Source organism: Mustelus asterias, chromosome 6 (genome assembly GCF_964213995.1).
Source record: "Mustelus asterias chromosome 6, sMusAst1.hap1.1, whole genome shotgun sequence".
Taxonomy (NCBI): Eukaryota; Metazoa; Chordata; class Chondrichthyes; order Carcharhiniformes; family Triakidae; genus Mustelus; species Mustelus asterias.
The window spans coordinates 147,569,673-147,594,014 of NC_135806.1; the positions used below are offsets into that span (position 1 = coordinate 147,569,673).

The 24,342-nt window shown below is 45.7% G+C and overlaps 1 protein-coding gene across 10 annotated transcripts in view; it reads left to right on the forward strand.

The window, feature by feature from the left end:
- The window catches only part of LOC144495209 (nipped-B-like protein), a 728,344-nt gene that overhangs the window by 352,299 nt on the left and 351,703 nt on the right, over window positions 1-24,342 (forward strand). For all 10 annotated transcript variants that reach the window (XM_078215273.1, XM_078215271.1, XM_078215278.1 and 7 more), the window contains 4 exons: window positions 2,482-2,568; window positions 8,211-8,445; window positions 9,425-9,463; window positions 21,706-21,854. In XM_078215273.1, the coding sequence (XP_078071399.1) occupies window positions 2,482-2,568; window positions 8,211-8,445; window positions 9,425-9,463; window positions 21,706-21,854 (510 nt within the window). The remainder of the gene's footprint in view (window positions 1-2,481; window positions 2,569-8,210; window positions 8,446-9,424; window positions 9,464-21,705; window positions 21,855-24,342) is intronic.

Below are 24,342 nucleotides of genomic sequence, written 5' to 3' on the forward strand. Positions count from 1 at the left end.
GAAGGGAAGGCGGTAGATGTGGTTTATATGGATTTTAGCAAGGCGCTCGATAAGGTCCCCCATGCAAGGCTTCTAGAAAAAGTGAGAAGGCATGGGATCCAAGGGGCTGCTGCCCTGTAGATCCAGAACTGGCTTGCCCAAAGGAGGCAGAGAGTGTGTATAGATGGGTCTTTTTCTAAATGGAGGTCGATCACCAGTGGTGTGCCCCAGGGATCTGTTCTGGGACCCTTGCTGTTTGTCATTTTCATAAATGACCTGGATGAGGAAGTGGAGGGATGGGTTGGTAAGTTTGCCGATGACACGAAGGTTGGTGGGGTTGTGGATAGTCTGGAGGGATGTCAGAAGTTACAGAGGGACATAGATAGGATGCAAGACTGGGCGGAGAAGTGGCAGATGGACTTCAACCCAGATAAATGCGTAGTGGTCCATTTTGGCAGGTCAAATGGGATGAAGGAGTACAATATAAAGGGAAAGACTCTTAGTACTGTGGAGGATCAGAAGGACCTTGGGGTCCTTCTGATCCACCACAGGACTCTGAAATCGGCCCCGCAGGTGGAGGAGGTGGTTAAGAAGGCGTATGGTGCGCTGACCTTTATCAATCGAGGGATTGAGTTTAGGAGTCCGGGGATAATGATGCAGCTATATAAGACCCTCGTCAGACCCCACTTGGAGTACTGTGCTCAATTCTGGTCGCCTCATTTCAGGAAGGATGTGGAAAAGATTGAAAGGGTGCAGAGGCGATTTCCAAGGATGTTGCCTGGATTGAGTGGCATGCCTTATGATGATAGGCTGAGGGAGCTCAGTCTTTTCTCCTTGGAGAGACGTACGATGAGAGGAGACCTAATAGAGGTATATAAGATGTTGAGAGGCATAGATCGGGTGGACTTTCGGAGGCTTTTTCCCAGGGTGGAAATGGCTGCTCTGAGAGGACACAGGTTTAAGGTGCTGGGGTGTAGGTACAAGGGAGATGTTAGGGGGAAGTTTTTCACACAGAGGGTGGTGGGCGAGTGGAATCGGCTGCCGTCAGGGGTGGTGGAGGCGAATTCAATAGGGTCTTTTAAGAGACTCCTGGATGAGTACATGGGACTTAATAGGATGGAGGGTTATAGATAGACCTAAAAGATAGGGATATGTTCGGCACAACTTGTGGGGCCGAAGGGCCTGTTTTGTGCTGTAGTTTTCTATGTTTCTATGTCAGACTCTTTATTGATTACAGCTCAGCCTTCAACACCATTATTCCTATGAAACTCATCTCCAAGCTCCATGGCCTGGGGCTCAGCTCCTCCCTCTACGACTGGATCCTGAACTTCCTAACCTACAGACATCAATCAGTAAGGATAGGCAACAACATCTCCTCCACGATCATCCTCAACACCAGTTCCCCACAAGGCCGTGCCCTCAGCCCCTTACTATACTCCTTATACACCTCTGACTGTGTGGCCAAATTTCCCTCCAACTCAATTTTCAAGTGTGCTGATGTCACCACCGTAGTGTGTCGGATCTCAAACAATGACGAGATGGAGTGCAGACATGAGTTAGAGAATCTGGTAAACTAGGGCCATGACAATCTCTCCCTCAATGTCAGCATAGCAAAGGAGATAGTCATCGACTTCAGGAAGCATGGTGGAGGACATATCCGTCTATATCAATGGGGATGAGGTAGAAATGGTCGAGAGGTTCAAGCTTCTAGGCGTCCAGATCACCAACAATCTGTCCTGGTCCCTCCACGTTGATGCTATAGTTAAGAAAGCCCACCAGTGGCTCAACTTTCTCAGGAGGCTAAGGAAATTTGGCATGTCCGCCATGACCCTCACCAACTTTCACAGATGCACCACAAAAAGCATTATTTTTGGTTGTATCACAGCTTGGTATGGCTCCTGCTCTGTCCAAGACTGCAAGTAACTACAAAGGGTCATGAATGAAGCCCAGTCCATCACACAAACTGGCCTCCCTTCCATTGTCTACACTTCCTGCTGCTTCGGAAAAGCAGCCAGCATAATTAAGGACCGCATGCATCCCGGATATACTCTCTGCCACTTTCTTTCGTTAGAAAAAAGATACAAAAATCTGAGATCACGTACCAACTGACTCAAGAACAGCTTCTTCCCTGCTGCCAACAGACTTTTGAATGGACCTACCTTGCATTAAGTTGATCTTTCTCTACACCCTAGCTATGACTGTAACACTACATTCTGCACTCTCTCCTTTCCTTCTCTATGAACGGTATGCTTTGTCTGTATAGCGTGCAAGAAACAATACTTTTCACTGTATGTTAATAGATGAGACAATAAATCAAATCAACAATCTGATCCCCTGCCTCTTGTTACTGCTAAAAGACGCCGGAGTGTGGCGACGAGGGGAATTTCACAGTAACTTCATTGCGGTGTTAATGTAAGCGTTACTTGTGACTAGTAAATAAACGTTAACTTTATTAGAAGGTGTGTTTCTTCCAAAATGTTTTATTTTCTTCCTTGTTTATAGCTTCCAACAGACAAGGTGGTGAAGGTGCTAAGTATTTTGGAAAAGAACATACAGGACGGGTCCAAACTTTCCACTTTGTTCAACCATGTAAGTTTTAAAGCATGTGTGTGCACCTTGTTCAGTGGGAATGGTTCAATGTTTATAAAAGGTAGTGAGGTATTTATGGTCTGAAACAGAAATGCTGAAAAACTCAGCCAGTTTGCAGCTTCTGTGGAGAGAGAAATCAAGTTAATGTTTTTGAATCCATCTGATTCTTCAGAGCTAAAGAGGAGAAACGTTATAAAATATATACTATTTGAAGGAGGGTAGGGCAGCTGGAACAGAGTAGAAGGTCAGTGCTTAGTGGGAGCTAGGAAACATTGCAGCAAAGATGTAGATCATGAGACAGGAAGCATTAATTGCAGCGTGAAGGCATATAGAAGGTGCTGGTCATGGTACAAAGGTAAGATATCAAAATCTATTAATGGGAGAGCAAAGGTCAGTGCTCAGTGAAAGCAAAACTAATGAACAAGTGACAGCCCAGTGGGGGAGGGATGGTGGTGGTTGGCAAAATGTATAGGATATAAAAAAAGGGTCAAGATGGAGGAGAAAGGTCACAGTCTAAAGGTATTGAAGTCAGTCTGAAGGCTGTAATGTGCCTTGTCAGAAGATGAGGTAATGAACAAAGAAAATTACAGCACAGGAACAGGCCCTTCGGCCCTCCAAGCCTCCACCGACCATGCTGCCCAACTGAACTAAAGCCCTCTACCCTTCCGGGGACCATATCCCTCTATTCCCATCGTATTCATGTATTTTGTCAAGACTCCCCTTAAAAGTCACTACCGCATCCGCTTCCACTACCTCCCCCGGCAACGAGTTCCAGGCACCCACTACTCTCTGTGGAAAAAAACTTGCCTCGTACATCTCCTTTAAACCTTGCCCCTCACATCTTAAACCTATGCCCCCCTCGTGAGAGCCTTTTTTCTCGGATGGTGTTGGCTAGCACGAGCGGGCATAGCTTTAAATTGAGGGGTGATAGATATAGGACAGATGTCAGAAGTAGGTTCTTTACTCCGAGAGTAGTAAGGGCGTGGAATGTCCTGCCTGCAACAGTAGTGGACTTGCCAACATCAAGGGCATTTAAATGGTCATTGGATAAACATATGGATGGTATTGGAATAGTGTAGATTAGAGGGGCTTTAGATTGGTTTCACTGGTCGGCGCAACATCGAGGGCCGAAGGGCCTGTACTGCGCTGTAATGTTCTATGTTCTAGTAATTGACTCTTCCACCTGGGAAAAAGCTTCCGATTATCCACTCTGTCCAGGCCCCTCATAACCTTGTAGACTTCTATCAGGTCGCCCCCCTCAACCTCCGTCATTCCAGTGAGAACAAACCAAGTTTCTCCAACCTCTCAACAGCAAAGAACAAAGAACAGTACAGCACAGGAAACAGGCCCTTCGGCCCTCCAAGCCTGTGCCGCTCCTTGGTCCAACTAGACCAATCGTTTGTATCCCTCCATTCCCAGGCTGCTCATGTGACTATCCAGGTAAGTCGTAAACGATGTCAGCGTGCCTGCCTCCACCACCCTACTTGGCAGCGCATTCCAAGCCCCCATCACCCTCTGTGTAAAAAACGTCCCTCTGATATCTGAGTTATACTTCGCCCCTCTCACCTTGAGCCCGTGACCCCTCGTGATCGTCACCTCCGACCTGGGAAAAAGCTTCCCACTGTTCACCCTATCTATACCCTTCATAATCTTGTACACCTCTATTAGATCTCCCCTCATTCTCCGTCTTTCCAGGGAGAACAACCCCAGTTTACCCAATCTCTCCTCATAGCTAAGACCCTCCATACCAGGCAACATCCTGGTAAACCTTCTCTGCACTCTCTCTAACGCCTCCACGTCCTTCTGGTAGTGCGGCGACCAGAACTGGACGCAGTACTCCAAATGTGGCCTAACCAGCGTTCTATTCAGCTGCATCATCAGACTCCAGCTTTTATACTCTATACCCCGTCCTATAAAGGCAAGCATACCATATGCCTTCTTCACCATAGCTTCTCCTCATAGCTAATGCCCTCCATGCCAGGCAACATCCTGGTAAATCTTTTCTGTACCCTCTCCAAAGCCTCCACATCCTTCTATTACTGTGGCGACCAGAATTGAACACTATATTCCAAGTACGGCCTAACTAAGGTTCTATAAAGCTGCAACATGACTTGCCAATTTTTAAACTCGATACCCTGGCCAAGGCAAGCATGCTGTATGCCGCCTTGACTACCTTCTCCACCTGCGTTGCCACTTTCAGTGACCTGTGTACCTGTACACCTCAGATCCCTTTGCCTATCAATACTCCTAAGGGTTCTGCCATTTACTGTATATTTCCTATCTGTATTAGACCTTCCAAAATGCATTATCTCACATTTGTCCGGATTAAACTCCATCTGCCATTTCTTCGCCCAAGTCTCCAACCATCTATATCCTGCTGTATCCTCTGATGGTCCTCATTGCTATCCGCAAATCCACCAACCTTTGTGTCGTCTGCAAACTTACTAATCAAACCAGTTACATTTTCTTCCAAATCATTTATTTATATATATATCTATATATATATATATATTATATATATATATATGACAAAGAGCAAAAGGTCCCAGCACTGAGGAACGCCACTTGTCACGGCCCTCCATTCAGAAACACACCCTTCCACTGCTATCCTCTTGTCTTCTATGATCAAGCCAGTTCTGTATCCACCTTGCCAGCTCACCTCTGATCCATGCGACTTTACCTTCTGCACCAGTCTGTCATGAGGGACCTTGTCAAAGGCCTTACTGAAGTCCATGTAGACAACATCCACTGCCCTACCCTCATCAATCATCTTCGTCACCTCCTCTATAAACTTGTTTGTCCAGTTTTCGTTAGATTTCACTGGAGCATTGCGACAGGCCAAAGACAGAAGTGGGCATGAGGGCAAAATGCTGAGTGAAATGGCAAGTAACAGCTTAGAGTCATGCTGGCGGTCTGAGCAAAGGTGTTCCACACGCAGCAGTCACCCAGTCGGCATAATCTCCCTAATGTACAAGTGGTTGCATTGGGAGCAGTGAATACAATAGACCAAATTGAAGGAGGTGCAAGTGAAACGCTGCTTAACCTGAAAGGTGTGTTTGGGTCCTTGAATGGTGAGGAGGTAAAGGGACAGGTTTGCATCTTCTGTGATTGCAAGGGAAAGTGCAGTCGGAAGGGGATGTGGAGTTGGGGGTGATGGAGTTTTTAAAAAATTTATTCACTGGCCATGGGCGTCGCTGGCTGGCCAGCATTTATTGCCCGTCCCTAGTTGCCCTTGAAGGGCAGTTGAGAGTCAACCACATTGCTGTGGCTCTGGAGCCACATATAGGCCAGACCAGGTAAGGACGGCAGATTTCCTTCCCTAATGAACATTAGTGAACCAGATGGGTTTTTCTGACAGTCGGCAATGGTTTCATGGTCACTTGTAGATTCTTAATTCCAGATATTTTTTATTGAATTCAAATTCTACCATCTACCATGGCGGGATTTGAACTCAGGTCCCCAGAACATGAGTTACGTTTCTGGATTAATAGTCTAGTGATATTACCACTAGGCCATCGTCTCCCCAGTGGAGTGGACCAGGATGTCATGGAGAGAATGATTCGTGCAGAATGCTGATGACGGGGAGAGGTGAGGTGACCATGACCCCACCATCAGACATCACATTGTTTCCAGAACTGTCACTGACTGAGGTGTACCCCACCCCTCCCACCCGCCGTGGTTGACATGTCACTCAACTGAGTTGGACCCATTTCCCGCACCACTGCCTCACCCCTTCCCCTCCTACCCAGAACTATCATAGAATCCCCATGTCCTTACTTTCCAACCTACCAGCCTCTGCATTCGGGGGTTCCTCCTCAGCCATTTCCATGAACTCCAGCAAGCGCCACCATGAAACTCCTCTTCGCCTCGCAGAGCTAACACTGAAGATCTGAACAATGAAATTGCTGGTCTTGGCTCTTCAGTTAAGCCAACTTCTTTAAACTTGTCAGGACGGTGCTTTGAATTTTGTGGCAAATGCTCCCTCTACTGTCTATGTACAATTCTGCAGGCATCATTCCTTTACCTTTGGTGTCAGTTACAGGAATTGCATTTTGTAGCTTACCAAAATTGCTACAAAAGCAATATACTGCAGAGATTGGAAATCTAAATAAAAACAGCAAATGCTGCAAATACTCAGCATTCAGACAGCACCTGTGGAGAGAGAAGAACCATTAACTTTGCAGGTTATTAACCGTTCACCACAATTTTGATGAAAGGTCCAGAGCTGAAGCATTTGCCAGAATTCTGCTGCCCTGCCACTGGAATCAGAGCAGGCGAGGGACGGACAATGGGAGGATCTGTTGCCTTTGGGTAGGATTTTCCAGTCTCAAGTCGAGCGAGGCCATAAAATCCAGCCCATTATCTCTCCTTTTCTCTCTACAAGTGCTGCCTCGTCTGAGTTTTACAGTATTTTCTGTTTTTATTTCTAAAAAATTTAAAGGATAACAAGAAATAAGAGCAGGGATAGGTCATTTGTCCATCAAGCCCGTCCCACCATTCAGTAAGATCATGACTGATCTCAATGCCACTTTCTTGCTGTCCCCCATAACCCTGAAGTCTGTTCGTCAAACATCTAACTCGGCCTTGAGCATATTCAATTATCCAGCTCCCACTGCCCTCTGTGAAATTCCAAAGAAGAATGACCCTCTGGGAGAAGACATTCTTCCTTCTCCATCTTAATTGGGAAATCCCTTATTTTGAAATTGAGCCCCATCATTCTGGTTGGGGCACAACCCGTGTGGGAAAACATCCTGATAAGGCATTTCGCTGCTATCCAGTGAAAGCCATGATGTGTAGATGCTGGCGTTGGACTGGGGTGGGCACAGTAAGAAGTCTCACTGCACCAGGTTAAAGTCCAACAGGCTTATTTGGAATCACGAGCTTTCGGAGCGCCGCTCCTTCATCGGGTGAGTCTCACCTTCTTACTGTATCCAGCAAAATGCGTACTTCGCACACTCAGTTGACCAGACAAAGCTTTGGGAATTCTAAATCAATCTTTATTCATGCTAGAGTGAGGAAGTCTGCCTCCCACAAGGGTGGCGTACAGACTTCCTGAGTGATGATACATGGCATGCACAATTATATATTTTCTTATCTTGCAAGCATACCAGTTACAGGTATACATTTGTTCTGAAGTCATTGATATCCAATTACAATTAATAGTTCAGATTACTTCATTTATGTCAGGTGAATGTGGTTAACCAGCTATAACCTCTAAATGCTTGTCTAATTATAATGATGAATTGCTAACAAGGTACCCGTACATGGTTACACCCTTCAAGCATCCACAACTGCTGTGATGGCTTGTGGTTATCATAATTGTCACCCTATGTGCCTTGGTCAGCTTGTTTGTGCTGTCAATTGTGCTAGTGTAGGAAATGCACTGAAACATCTTCATAGCAGCTTCCCAAGGAAATGGGCTCAATTCACAGGGTCACTCTACTGTGTTTTTGGTGAAGAGAAAATAAAGCACTTTATTAAATCTTCACTCTTACAAGACTGTGCCTTTGACACATCTCGTGCCCCAAATGTGATGTTGCAAGATGTGCAAAAGTCCAATGTAAGCCCCAGGCCCCAGGCACAGCTAGAAATCTGAGGCAAATGGAAGAAAGATTAGCATTGAAATCCTTGTTATTTTCCAGGATAATGAAACTGAAGATGAGGAGAAGCTGTGGAGAGAACTGATCTTGGAGAGAGTGACAAAATCAGCTGATGCTTGCCTGACTGCACTGAATATTATGACATCACCCAACATGTCTAAAGCTGTGTATATCGATGATGTGATCGAGAGGGTGATCCAGTTCACCAAATTCCACCTGCAAAACACACTGTACCCACAGTATGACCCCGTCTACAGAATTGACCCGCATGGACCAGGTCAGCAGCTATCTTGAATATCTCTATTTCAGCAGCAACCCCCTCTCTAACAGCACTGTTGATCTACCTACAGCATTGGAATTGTAGAGGTTCAAGAAGGCAGCTCACCACCACCTTCTCAAGGACAGCTCGGGTAGGGCAATAAATGCTGGCCTAGCTAGCGATGTCCACCTCCAGTAAATTAATAATAAAATAAAGCAAGTCCTTAGCTAAATATTGGGGGCAATCTGAAGTCTCAGCAGCTCTTCAGTTGAATTCATTAGCAACCTGAGCTTCTGTTCCTCATTGATATCGCGTTGCCACCTTTTAAAATGAATGTCCCCAGTGTGTGACCAGGAATGGCAGTGATTCTATCTGAAGCAAAGCAGAGGTTTGCTTCAGATAGCATCTACTCTGTTCTCCCTCAAGCTTTAAATGGATAAAGGCAACACTGAGGCTAATTGAAAGGATTTGCATTTTTAGAGCATCTTTCACATAGTGAGGAAGCCCAAAGTGCTCTGTAGTTTCGTAAGTATTTTTAAATTGTATTCATCGATGTGATGTAGAAATTTCAGTGATTCCAGGAGTGCAGTGCTCCTCAGTACTGCACTAGGAATGTCAGCCTAGATGATATGACCAAGTCTTTATTTGGCCTTGACCACTTTTTCTAACTTAAAGAAACGAATGCTATCGCTGGTCCACAGTTTAAATTATTCTGTTGACTCTCTCGCAACCTGGTTCATAGCCTTGGGCTTGTTATAGTCAGAATATGAAAATCTTGATCAAAGTTTTGTCATGTTGATGGCAGCGAGGGCTGCTGAGACTGAGTGCACGTTAGTCAGATTAATGAGAAATGGCATTGAAAGTTGTGTTTTCCTGTATATAGATGACCTAGAATACTGTATCTCAGCTAATAACATGACTGACATTTTGCTATTGCATGCTCAATTCCACCTGTCATAATGTATGTCATGATAACTTGTATCTGCTTATCTTACAGTGACGTCTAAACACCATGAGGAGAATCGCTTTCACTCAAGTAAGTGAATGTCAATATCTCTGATGTGCTCCTTGAAGATAGGGAAAAACACTATCGTATAATTTAAACAATGCTGCATTCAGGAGGGATGGTTGTGTTCGTAAGTGATCATGCATTGTGTAAAGGTCTAATGCAGGAACTTCCCACTTATCAGTTCAACTCCGTCTTGTTTAAAAGATAATGTTTTAATGACCAGATTGGATAATTCCTACGAATGATTTCAATATGAAATCTAATCACTGCACCTCAAGAAAGTATTAGAATCATAGAAATCATAGAAACCCTACAGTGCAGAAGGAGGCCATTCGGCCCATCGAGTCTGCACCGACCACAATCCCACCCAGGCCCTACCCCCACATATTTACCCGCTAATCCCTCTAACTACACATCTCAGGGACAATTTTTAACCTGGCCAATGAACCTAACTCGCACATCTTTGGACTGTGGGAGGAAACCAGAGCACCCGGAGGAAACCCACGCAGACACGAGGAGAATGTGCAAACTCCACACAGACAGTGACCCGAGCCGGGAATCGAACCGGGGACCCTGGAGCTGTGAAGCAGCAGTGCTAACCACTGTGCTACCGTGCCGCCCCATTGTAATTGGAGATCAGAGGCAGGGTACTGCCCCTATTGTACAGGGTACTGCCCCTATTGTAATTGGAGATCAGAGGCAGGGTACTGCTCATAACTCAACTTGACAGACTGTTGTCCACTGTTGGGAGAGGAGAATGCAAGATCTCAACCCTCATAGATTTGCAATTAAGCAATTCTAGTAGTCATACTCTGACCACAGTTTACTTTTGGAGCAGGTCACATTGTTGCAGTATATTCATTGGCACGGATTTGCAAGTGGAAACATTTTTATACACGATCTTGTTCCATTTGTTGTTTCACGAGTGTGATGGTTTTTGTACCATAGACTGAGTTTCTGAGCAACTTTGACACTTATTTAAACTGGAAGTACTTTGTCACAATAGGCTGCCCTGTCTGAGTTTCTTTCACCTCTGGCAAAAGGACAGAAACGTGAATCAGAGAGATCTTATGTCTGTTCTGTCAGGCACCTGCGTGGATGGGAACCTTACACTAGTTAGTATTGATTGGTAGCCCTGTATGATGTTGGGGTTTGCTATAAATTCAAACACTGACATGTTATCTTTATAACCCAACAGATAACTGGGTGATGCTGGGAAGCAGTGTAGGCATCCTCTGGCTAGTGGGTGGCACACAGCTTGGTACCTATGGGTTGTTTAAGTGTGGCTTTGGGCAGTGTGGAAGTTTGGTGAGAGGAGGGAAATTTTAACTATCCTTCTAAAAATGTAATATTGTTTGTGTTTATTATTTCACCACAAGTATAGTTTAACTTGTAAGCCTCATCCAGGGGCCTAAGAAGGGGCAGAGGAACCATGTACGGGCAGCAGCTGAAAGTGTTAATTAATGAAGGAAACAAGCTTGAACTGGTCTCTGCTGTACCCGAGTTCAGCTAGTCTCTTTGTTCAGAGCATTGAAATCCAGATACTCTGTGCGACCAGCATTGAGTGCAGCTTCGGACAAAGTATGGATGTTTGGTGAGAAGAAGTAGTTTGGGGAAGAGGGAGGAAATTACTACTTTGCTTTTCTAACCTTTTCACCTTGTAGGGATAGGTTCTGCTGTTCTACAAGGGAAGAGGTGAGCAACTGGTGAGTATCTGATAAGTGGTCAAGGTCTATTTTCTCAAGATTTAATATACAAAGAACAAAGAAAATTACAGCACAGGAATAGGCCCTTTGGCCCTCCAAGCCTGCACCGACCATGGTGCCCATCTGAGCTAAAACCCCCTAACCTTCCGGGGACCATATCCCTCTATTCCCATCTTATTCATTTATTTATCAAGACACCCCTTAAAGTCTCTATCGTATATGCTTCCACTACCTCCCCCGGCAGCGAGTTCCAGGCACCCACTGTGTAAAAAAAACTTGCCTCATACATCTGGGTGAGATTGTGGTTGGTGTAGACTCGATGCAGAAGATTGGGGTACACGGAGTTAGGGGTAAGGTGTTGGCGTGGATTGGGGATTGGCTATCTAACAGGAAGCAGAGAGTTGGGATAAATGGGTGCTTTTCTGGTTGGCAGTTGGTGACCAGTGGCGTGCCGCAGGGATCGGTGCTGGGGCCTCAATTGTTTACCATTTACATAGATGATCTGGAGGAGGGGACTGAATCTAGGGTATTCAAGTTTGCTGATGACACGAAGGTGAGTGGGGAAGCGAATTGCGTGGAGGACGCGGAAAGTCTGCAGAGAGATTTGGATAGGCTGAGCGAGTGGGCGAGGATCTGGCAGATGGAATATAACGTTAGCAAATGTGAGGTTATCCACTTTGGAAGAAATAATAGTAAATTGGAATATTATTTAAATGGAGAAAAATTAGATCGTGCGACTGTGCAGAGGGACCTGGGGGTCCTTGTGCACGAATCGCAAAAATTCAGTCTGCAGGTGCAGCAGGTGATCAAGAAGGCGAATGGAATGTTGGCCTTTATCGCGAGGGGGATAGAATATAAAAGCAGGGAGGTCTTGCTGCAACTGTACAAGGTACTGGTGAGGCCGCAACTGGAGTACTGTGTGCAGTTTTGGTCCCCTTATTTGCGAAAGGATATATTGGCCTTGGAGGGAGTGCAGAGAAGGTTCACCAGGTTGATACCGGAGATGAGGGATGTAGCTTATGAGGAGAGATTAAACAGATTGGGTCTGTACTCGTTGGAGTTTAGAAGGATGAGGGGTGATCTTATAGAGACATATAAGATAATGAAGGGGCTGGATAGGGTAGAGGTGGAGAGATTCTTTCCACTTAGAAGGGAAACCAGAACGAGAGGGCACAGCCTCAAAATAAGGGGGGGCCGGTTCAGAACAGAGTTGAGGGGGACCTTCTTCTCTCAGAGGGTAGTGAATCTCTGGAATTCTCTGCCCATTGAAGTGGTGGAGGCTTCCTTGTTGAATATGTTTAAATCACGGGTAGATAGTTTTCTGATCGATAAGGGAATTAGGGGATATGGGGAGCAGGCGGGTAAGTGGAACTGATACGCTTCAGATCAGCCATGATCTTGTTGAATGGCGGGGCAGGCTCGAAGGGCCAGATGGCCTACTCCTGCTCCTATTTCTTATGTTCTTATGATGGCCTCCTTCTGCACTGTGGGATTCTATAATCTCCGTCAAACCTTATCCCTCGCATCTTAAACGTGTGCCCCATGATAATTGACTCTTCCACCCTGGGGAAAAAGCTTCTGACTATCCACTCTGTCCATGCCCCTCAGAATCTTGTAGACTTCTATCAGGTCGCCCCTAACCTCTGTCGTTCCAGTGAGAGCAAACCAAGTTTCTCCAACCTCTCCAATGGTTTGGTAGCAGGGGTGGCATGGTAGCACAGTGGTTAGCACTGCTGCTTCACAGCACCAGGGACCCAGGTTCGATTCCTGGCTTGGGTCACTGTCTGTGTGGAGTTTGCAATTTCTCCCCGTGTCTGCGTGGATTTCCTCCAGGTGTTCCAGGGCAATACCTCCGAATACCCCCGCCCAAAACTGCGCTCAATACTTCAAAGGGGTCTGACCAGAGCCTTATACGGCCTCAGAAGTACATCCCTGCTCTTGTATTCGAGCCCTCTCGACATGAATGTTAACATTGCATTTGCCTTCCTAACTGCCGACTGAACCTGCACGTTAACCTTAAGAGAATCTTGAACAAGGACTCCCAAGTTCCTTTCTGTTTCTGATTTCCTAAGCATTTCTCCATTTGGAAAATAGTCTATGCCTCCATTCCTCCTTCCAAAGTGCATAACCTCACACTTTTCCACATTGTATTCCATCTGCCACTTCTTTGCCCACTCTCCTAACCTGTCCAAGTCCTTCTGCAGCCCCCCTGCTTCCTCAACACTACCTGTCCCTCTACATATCTTTGTATCATCTGCAAACTTAGCAACAGTGCCTTCAGTTCCTCCCTCCAAATCGTTAATGTATATTGTGAAAAGTTGTGGTCCTAGCACTGACTCTTGAGGCACACTGCTAGTCACTGGCTGCCATTCTCAAAAAAAACCCTTTATCCCCACTCTCTGCCTTCTGCCAGTCAGCCAATCCCCAATCCATGCCAGGATCTTACCCTTAACACCATATGGAACTTTATCTATTGAGGCATAGATTACAAAAGCAGGGACTAGTAGGAAGGAACTAAAGAGGGAAATTAGAAGAGCCAGGAGGGGACATGAGAAGGCCTTGGCAGACAGGATAAAGGAAAACCCCAAGGCATTCTACAAGTATGTGAAGAGCAAGAGGATAAGATGGGAAGGAGTAGGACCTATCAAATGTGACGGTGGGAAAGTCTGTCTTGAACCGGTTGAAATAGCAGAGGTACTCAATGAATACTTTGCTTCAGTATTCACAGTGGAAAGGACCTTGGTAGTTGCAGAGCAGACTTGCAGTGGACTGAGAAGATTGAGCATGTGGGCATTAGGAAAGAGGATGTGTTGGAGCTGTTGAAAAGCATCAAGTTAGATAAATCGCCGGGACCGGATCGGATGTACCCCAGGTTACTGTGGGAGGTGAGGGAAGAGGTTGCTGATCCTCTGGCAATGATCTTTGCGTCGTCAATGGAGACGGGAGAGGTTCCGGAGGATTAGAGGATGGTGGATGTGGCTCCGTTATTCAAGAAAGGGAGAAGAGATAGCCCGGGAAATTATAGACCGGTGAGTCTAACCTCAGTGGTAGGTAAGTTGATGGAGAAGATCCTGAGAGGCAGGATTTATGAACATTTGGAAAGGAATAGTATGATCAGAAATAGCCAGCACGGCTTTGTCCAAGGCAGATCATGCCTTACGAGTCTGGTTGAGTTTTTTGAAGATGTGACTAGACACTTAGACGGGGGAAGAGCGGTAGATGAGGTTTATGTGGATTTCAGTAAGGCGTTTGATAAGAGGCCCCATGCAAGGCTTATGGAGAAAGTGAAGGGGCATGGGATACAAGGGGACGTTGCTTTGTGGATTCAGAACTGGCTTGCCCACAGAAGGCAAAGAGTGGTTGTAGATGGGTCTTTTTCAGCATGGAGGTTGGTCACCAGTGGAGTGCCCCAGGGATCTGTTCTGGGACCCTTGCTCTTTGTGATATTTATAAATGACCTGGATGAGGAAGTAGAAGGATGGGTTGGCAAGTTTGCTGATGACACAAAGGTTAGAGGCATTGTGGATAGTGTAGAGGGATGTCAGCAGTTGCAACGAGACATAGATAAGATGCAAGACTGGGCAGAGAAGTGGCAGATGGACTTCAACCCAGATAAGTGTGTGGTGGTTCATTTTGGCAGGTCGAATAGGATGGAAGAATATAATATTAGGGGTAAGACGCTTGGCAGTGTGGAAGAACAGAGGGATCTTGGGGTCCGTGTTCATAGGACGCTCAAAGCGGCACCGCAGGTAGAGGCTGTGGTTAAGAAGGCGTATGGAATACGGGGCCTTCATCAATAGAGGAATTGAGTTTAGAAATCGGGAGATAATGCTGCAGCTGTATAGGACCCCACCTGGAATACTGTGCCCTGTTCTGGTCGCCTCATTACAGAAAAGATGTGGAAGCCATAGAACGGGTGCAGAGGAGATTTACGAGGATGTTGCCGGGATTAAGTGGTATGCCTTATGAGGATAGGTTGAGAGAGCTAGGTCTATTCTCCTTGGAGAGGCGAAGGATGAGCTGATAGAGGTGTATAAGATGTTGAGAGGTATTGATAGAGTGGATTCTCAGAGGCTTTTACCCAGGGCTGAAATGGTTGTCACGAGAGGCCACAGGTTTAGGGTGCTGGGGAGTATGTACAGAGGAGATGTTGGGGGTAAGTTTTTCACTCAGAGTGGTGGGTGCGTGGAATCGGCTGCCGGTAGTGGTGGTGGAAGCGGATTCGATTGAGTCTTTTAAGAGCCTTTTGGATAGGTTCATGGAGGTTAGTAAGATAGAGGGTTATAGATGAGCCTAGAAGGTAAGGAAACTGTTGGGCGCCACTTGTGGGCCAAAGGGCCTGTTTGTGCTGTAGCTTTTCTATGTTCGAAAAGCAGGGAAGTTATGTTGGAGTTGTATAGAACTTTGGTGAGACCACAGCTGGAATGCTGTGTGCAGTTCTGGTCGCCACATTATCAGAAGGATGTGATTGCACTGGAGAGGGTGCAGAGGAGATTCACCAGGATGCTGCCTGGATTGGAAAATTTAAGCTATGAAGAGAGGTTGGATAGGCTTGGGTTGTTTTCTCTGGATCAGAGAAGACTCGGGGTCGACCTGATTGAGGTGTACAAGATGATGAGAGACATGGACAAAGTGGATAAAGAGCAGCTGTTCCCCTTGGTTGAAGGGTCAGTCACAAGGGGACATAGGTTCAAGGTGAGGGGGAGGCGGTTTAGGGGGGATGTGAGGAAACACATTTTTACCCAGAGGGTGGTGACAGTCTGGAATGCACTGTCTGGGAGAGCGGTAGAGGCGGGTTGCCTCACATCCTCTAAAACGTATCTGGATGAACGCTTGGTACGTCATAACATTCAGGGCTATGGGCCAGTGCTGGCAGATGGGATTAGGTGGGAGTTTAGGTGTTTCTGATGTGTTGGTGTGGACTTGATGGGCCGAAGGGCCTCTTCTGCAGTATATGGTTCTATGACTCTATGATGATTATTCACGAACTATGGCCCCGTCTCTGCGTGGGTTTCCTCCGGATGCTCTGGTTTCTTCCCACAGTCCCAAGTTGTGTAGGTTAGGTGGATTAACTGTAATAACTTTTCAGAGAGTTGGTGTAAACTCAATGGGCCGAAGGCCTCCTTCTGCACTCTAGGGATTTTATGGATTGTGCGGTTCCTAGGGCAGGTGACGTGTCAAGGCTGCAGCATGTGGGAACTTGTGGATATTGGTGTTATCCAGGGTAAACATGCCTGCAGTAAGTGTCTGCATTTGAGGAGCTTAAGCTCAGAGTCAAACATACAATGTTTTGGCCTCAACTGCTTGTTCTGGTAGTGAATTCCACAGGCTTACCACTCTCTGGGTGAAGATTTTTTAAAAAAGTGAAGTCTTGTGAAAACTATACAAGGCACTAGTTAGTCTACACCTGGAATACTGTGAACGGTTTTGATTTCATTATCTAAAGAAAGATTAGATTTGGTACTGGGTAATGAACCAGGCCAGGTGTTAGATTTGGAGGTAGGTGAGCACTTTGGTGATAGTGACCACAATTCGGTTACATTTACTTTGGTGATGGAAAAGGATAGTTATATACCACAGGGCAAGAGTTATAGCTGGGGGAAAGGAAATTATGATGCGATTAGGCGAGATTTAGGATGCATAGGATGGGGAAGGAAACTGCAGGGGAAGGGCACAATTGAAATGTGGAGCTTGTTCAAGGAACAGCTACTACGTGTCCTTGATAAGTATGTACCTGTCAGGCAGGCAGCAAGTGGTCGAGCGAGGGAACCGTGGTTTCCTAAAGAAGTTGAATCTCTTGTGAAGAGGAAGAAGGAGACTTATGTAAAGATGAGATGTGAAGGCTCAGTTAGGGTGCTTGAGAATTACAAGTTAGCCAGGAAGGACCTAAAGAGAGAGCTAAGAGGAGCCAGGAGAGCACATGAGAAGTCTTTGGCAGGTAGGATCAAGGAAAACCCTAAAGCTTTCTATAGGTATGTCAGGAATAAAAGAATGACGAGGATAAAATTAGGGCCAGTCAGGGACAGTAGTGGGAAGTTGTGCGTGGAGTCCGAAGAGATAGGAGAGGCGCTAAATGAATATTTTTCGTCAGTATTCACTCAGGAAAAAGACAATGTTGTCGAGGAGAATACTGAGACACAGGCTATTAGACTAGACGGGATTGAGGTTCATAAGGAGGAGGTGTTAGCAATTCTGGAAAGTGTGAAAATGGATAAGTCCCCTGGGCCGGATGGGATTTATCCTAGGATTCTCTGGGAGGCTAGGGAGGAGATTGTAGAGCCTTTGGCTTTGATCTTTATGTCGTCATTGTCTACAGGAATAGTGCCAGAAGACTGGAGGATAGCAAATGTTGTGCACTTGTTCAAGAAGAGGAGTAGAGACAATCCTGGTAATTACAGACCAGTGAGCCTTACTTCTGTTGTGGGCAAAGTTTTGGAAAGGATTATAAGAGATAGGATTTATAATAATCTAGACAGGAATAATTTGATTAGGGATAGTCAACACAGTTTTGTGAAGGGGAGGTCGTGCCTCACAAACCTTATTGAGTTGTTTGAGAAAGTGACCAAAGAGGTGGATGAGGGTAAAGCGGTTGATGTGGTGTATATGGATTTCAGTAAAGCGTTTGATAAGGTTCCCCACGGTAAGCTATTGCAGAAAATACGGACGCATGGGATTGAGGGTGATTTAGCGGTTTGGATCAGAAATTGGCTAGCTGTAAGAAAACAGAGGGCGGTGGTTGATGGGAAATGTTCATCCTGGAGTTCAGTTACTCGTGGTGTACCGCAAGGATCTGTTTTGGGGCCACTGCTGTTTGTCATTTTTATAAATTACCTGGATGAGGGTGTAGAAGGATGAGTTAGTAAATTTGCAGATGACACTAAAGTCGGTGGAGTTGTGGACAGTGCGGAAGGATGTTGCAGGTTACAGAGGGACATAGATAAGCTGCAGAGCTGGGCTGAGAGGTGGCAAATGGAGTTTAATGTGGAAAAGTGTGAGGTGATTCACTTTGGAAGGAGTAACAGGAGTACAAAGTACTGGGCTAATGGTAAGATACTTGGTAGTGTGGATGAGCAGAGAGATCTGGGTGTCCATGTGCATTGATCCCTGAAAGTTGGCACCCAGGTTGATAGGGTTGTTAAGAAGGCGTACAGTGTGTTAGCTTTTATTGGTAGAGGGATTGAGTTTCGGAGCCATGAGGTCATGTTGCAGCTGTACAAAACTCTGGTGCGGCCGCATTTGGAGTATTGCGTACAGTTCTGGTCGCCGCATTATAGGAAGGATGTGGAAGCATTGGAAAGGGTGCAGAGGAGATTTACCAGGATGTTGCCTGGTATGGTGGGAAGGTATTATGAGGAAACGCTGATGGACTTGAGGCTGTTTTTGTTCGAGAGAAGGTGGTTAAGAGGTGACTTAATAGAGGCATACAAGATGCTCCGAGGATTAGATAGGGTGGACAGTGAGAGCCTTTTTCCTCGGATGGTGATGGCTAGCACGAGGGGACATATAAATCTTAGAAACCCTACAGCACCGAAAGAGGCCATTCAGCCCATCGAGTCTGCACCAACCACAATCCCTCCCAGACCCCACCCCATATCCCTACATATTTTACCCACTAATTCCTCTAACCTACGCATCCCAGGACCCCAAGGCCAATTTTAGCATGGCCAATCAACCTAACCTGCACATCTTTGGACTGTGGGAGGAAACCGGAGCACCCGGAGGAAACCCACGCAGACACGAGAATGTGCAAACTCCACACACAGTGACCCAAGCCGGGAATCGAACCCAGGTCCCTGGAGCTGTGAAGCAGCTGTGCTACCGTGCCGCCCTTTAAATAGCTTTAAATTGAGGGGTGATAGATATAGGACAGATGTCAAAGGTAGGTTCTTTACTCAGAGTAGTAAGGGCGTGGAATGCCCTGCCTGCAACAGTAGTGGACTTGCCAACATTAATGGCATTTAAATGGTCATTGGATAAACATATAGAACATAGAACAGTACAGCACAGAACAGGCCCTTCGGCCCACGATGTTGTGCCGAGCTTTATCTGAAACCAAGATCAAGCTATCCCACTCCCTATCATCCTGGTGTGCTCCATGTGCCTATCCAATAACCGCTTAAATGTTCCTAAAGTGTCTGACTCCACTATCACTGCAGGCAGTCCATTCCACACCCCAACCACTCTCTGCGTAAAGAACCTACCTCTGATATCCTTCCTATATCTCCCACCATGAACCCTATAGTTATGCCCCCTTGTAATAGCTCCATCCACCCGAGGAAATAGTCTTTGAATGTTCACTCTATCTATCCCATTCATCATTTTATAATCCTCTATTAAGTCTCCCCTCAACCTCCTCCGCTCCAGAGAGAACAGCCCTAGCTCCCTCAACCTTTCCTCATAAGACTACCCTCCAAACCAGGCAGCATCCTGGTAAATCTCCTCTGCACTCTTTCCAGCGCTTCCACATCCTTCTTATAGTGAGGTGACCAGAACTGCACGCAATATTCCAAAAGTGGTCTCACCAAGGTCCTGTACAGTTGCAGCATAACCCCACGGCTCTTAAACTCCAGCCCCCTGTTAATAAAAGCTAACACACTATAGGCCTTCTTCACAGCTCTATCCACTTGAGTGGCAACCTTCAGAGATCTGTGGATATGGACCTCAAGATCTCTCTGTTCCTCCACAGTCTTCAGAGCCCTACCTTTGACCCTGTAATCCACATTTAAATTAGTCCTGCCAAAATGAATCACCTCACATTTATCAGGGTTAAACTCCATTTGCCATTTTTCAGCCCAGCTTTGCATCCTATCTATGTCTCTTTGCAGCCTACAACAGCCCTCCACCTCATCCACTACTCCACCAATCTTGGTGTCATCAGCAAATTTACTGATCCACCCTTCAGCCCCCTCCTCTAAGTCATTAATAAAAATCACAAAGAGCAGAGGTGTATAAAATGATGAAGGGGATAGATAGAGTGAACGTTCAAAGACTATTTCCTCGGGTGGATGGAGCTATTACAAGGGGGCATAACTATAGGGTTCGTGGTGGGAGATACAGGACGGATATCAGAGGTAGGTTCTTTACGCAGAGAGTGGTTGGGGTGTGGAATGGACTGCCTGCAGTGATAGTGGAGTCAGACACTTTAGAAACATTTAAGCGGTTATTGGATAGGCACATGGAGCACACCAGGATGATAGGGAGTGGGATAGCTTGATCTTGGTTTCAGATAAAGCTCGGCACAACATCGTGGGCCGAAGGGCCTGTTCTGTGCTGTACTGTTCTATGTTCTATGTTCTAGGACCAAGCACTGATCCCTGTGGCACTCTGCTAGCAACCTGCCTCCAGTCCGAAAATTTTCCATCCACCACCACCCTCTGTCTTCGATCAGATATGATGTGGAGATGCCGGCGTTGGACTGGGGTAAACACAGTAAGAAGTTTAACAATACCAGGTTAAAGTCCAACAGGTTTATTTGGTAGCAAAAGCCACACAAGCTTTCAGAGCTCTAAGCCCCTTCTTCAGGTGAGTGGGAATTCTGTTCACAAACAGAGCTTATAAAGACACAGACTCAATTTACATGAATAATGGTTGGAATGCTAATGGTTGGAAGCATTCCAACCATTATTCATGTAAATTGAGTCTGTGTCTTTATATGCTCTGTTTGTGAACAGAATTCCCACTCACCTGGAGAAGGGGCTTAGAGCTCCGAAAGCTTGTGTGGCTTTTGCTACCAAATAAACCTGTTGGACTTTAACCCGGTGTTGTTAAACGTCTTACTTCGATCAGATAGACAGTTACCTATCCAATCTGCCAACTTTCCCTCTATCCCACACCTCCTTACTTTCATCATAAGCCGACCATGGGGGACCTTATCAAACGCCTTACTAAAATCCATGTAGGATGATATCCATATGGATGATATTGGAATAGTGTAGGTTAGATGGGCTTTAGATTGGTTTCACAGGTCGGTGCAACATCGAGGGCCGAAGGGCCTGTACTGTGCTGTAATGTTCTATGTACTAGCATTTGAGGCAGTCCTGAGAAGATTCATTCCAGTTGTGGAGGGATTTTCTTTTGAGGAGAGTTTGAGCAGGTGTGCCTGTACTCATTGGTACCTTATTGAGAGGTATAGGATTTTAAGGGAGATTGACAGGGTAGATGCTGAGATGTTGTTTTCCCTTGTGGAAGTGTCTAGGGCCAGAAAGCATCATCTGAGTAAGAGGTTGCTCATTTAAGACGGATGAGGAGGAATTTCTTCTAAGGATAATGAATCTGTGGAATTCTTTACTGCAAAGGGCTGTAGAAGGTCGTTAAAATATATTTAAGGCTGAGATAGACAAATTTTTAATTAGTAAGGGAATTGAGGGTTATGGGGATAAGATCGGAAAGTGAGGTTGAGGATTATAGCATATCAGTCATGATCTTATTAAATGGTCGAGCAGACTTGATGGGCCGAATGGCCTACTTCTGCTCCATCTTCTGGTCTTATGGTTTTGCTGTAAACCATCACCTGTTAACTACAGTGTTGATGGTAAATCAGGTTACTGTTTTTTTTCCTTCCAGGGGGTGGCAGTTCAAAAGCTAAGCGAGCAAAATACTCCAGCCATAAACAAAGAGTGATTGTCATGCTGTACAACAGAGTGTGTGACATTGTCTCCAACATAGCAGAACTGTTGGAGATACAGCTCCTCACTGACACTACAATCCTACAGGTATGTTGCAAACCAGAACCACCTTGTGCGGGGACTGATGCTGATTGTTCAATGTGTTGTCTCAACTTCAGAATCAAACTTTCTTTGTAGCAGATGTTATGATTTTCAGTTGCGAGGGGAATTCACCGAGACCATGAATTGTAAATTTTTGGGCACTTGTTTAGGTAAAACCCTCCCCTTGCTCAAATGGTTAGTTAGTCAAGGCATCACATTTGTTCCATGCAGCACTGAGCTGTACGCAATTATATGGTTCCAGGCATGATTTTTGGTCTTTTCTGTAATAGCCGTTCTCATTTGATTTATTATTGTCACATGTATTAGCATACAGTGAAAAGTATTGTTTCTTGCGCGCTCTACAGACAAAGCATACCATTCATAGAGAAGGAAACATGAGAGTCCAGAATGTAGTGTTACAGTCATAGCTAGGGTGTAGAGAAAGATCAACTTAATGCGAGGTAGGTCCATTCAAAAGTCTGATGGCAGCAGGGAAGAAGCTGTTATTGAGTCGGTTGGTATGTGACCTCAGACTTTTGTATCTTTTTCCCGACGGAAGAAGATGGAAGCGAGAATGTGTGGAGTGCATGGCGTCCTTAGTTATGCTGCTTTGTCGAGGCAGCGGGAAGTGTAGACAGAGTCAATGGATGGGAGGCTGGTTTGCGTTATGGATTGGGCTCCATTCACAACCTTTTGTAGGTCCTTGCGATCTTGGACAGAGCAAGAGCCATACCAAGCTGTGATACAGCCAGAAAGAATGCTTTCTATGGTGCATCTGTAAATGTTGGTGAGAGTCATAGCTGACATGCCAAATTTCCTTAGTCTTCTGAGAAAGTAGAAGCATTGGTGGGCTCTCTTAACTATCGTGTCAGCTTGGGGAAACCAGGAAAGGTTGTTGGTGACCTGGACACTTAAAAACTTGAAGCTTTCGACCATTTCTACTTTGTCCCCGTTGATGTAGACGGGCATGTTCTCCACTACACTTCCTGAAGTCGATGACAATCTCCTGTGTTTTGTTGACATTGAGGGAGAAATTATTATTGCCGCACCAGTTCACCAGATTCTCTGTCATTCCTGTACTCAGTCTCATCATTGTTTGGGATCTGACCCACTGTGGTTGTGTTGTCAGCAAACGTGAAAATGGAGCTGGAGGGGAATTTGACAACACAGTCATAGAACATTACAGCGCAGTACAGGCCCTTTGGCCCTCGATGTTGTGCCAACCTGTGAAACCAATCTAAAACCCATCAAACCTACACTATTCCAATATCATCCATATGTTTATCCAATGACCATTTAAATGCCCTTAATGTTGGCGAGTCCATTACTGTTGCAGGCAGGGCATTCCACGTCTTTACTACTCTCCGAGTAAAGAACCTACCTCTAACATCTGTCCTATATCTATTACCCCTCAATTTAAAGCTATGTCCCCTCGTGCTAGCCATCACCATCCGAGGAAAAAGGCTCTCACTGTCCACCCTATCTAAACCTCCGATCATCTTATATTCCTCTATTAAGTCACCTCTTAACCACCTTCTCTCTAACGAAAACAGCCTCAAGTCCCTCAGTCTTTCCTCATAAGACCTTCCCACCATACCAGGCAACATCCTAGTAAATCTCCTCTGCACCCTTTCCAATGCTTCCACATCCTTCCTATAATGTGGCGACCAGAACTGTACGCAATACTCCAAATGCGGCCGCACCAGAGTTTTGTACAGCTGCAACATGACCTCGTGGCTCCGAAACTCAATCCCTCTACCAATAAAAGCTAATACACTGTACGCCTTCTTAACAACCCTATCAACCTGGGTGCCAACTTTCAGGGATCAATGCACATGGACACCCAGATCTCTCTGCTCATCCACACTACCAAGTATCTTACCATTAGCCCAATACTCTGTATTCCTGCTATTCCTTCCAAAGTGAATCACCTCTCACTTTTCCGCATTAAACTCCATTTGCCACCTCTCAGCCCAGCTCTGCAGCTTATCTATGTCCCTCTGTAACCTGCAACATCCTTCCGCACTGTCCACAACTCCACCGACTTTAGTGTCATCTGCAAATTTACTAACCCATCCTTCTACGCCCTCATCCAGGTAATTTATAAAAATGACAAACAGCAGTGGCCCCAAAACAGATCCTTGCGGTACATCACTAGTAACTGAACTCCAGGATGAACATTTCCCATCAACCACCACCCTCTGTCTTCTTACAGCTAGCCAATTCCTGATCCAAACCGCTAAATCACCCTCAATCCGATGCCTCCGTATCTTCTGCAATAGCTTACCGTGGGGAACCTTATCAAACGCTTTACTGAAATCCATATACACCACATCAACTGCTTTACCCTCATCCACCTCTTTGGTCACCTTCTCAAACAACTCAATAAGGTTTGTGAGGCACGATCTACCCTTCACAAAACCGTGTTGACTATCCCTAATCAAATTATTCCTGTCTAGATTATTATAAATCCTTTCTCTTTTAATCCTTTCCA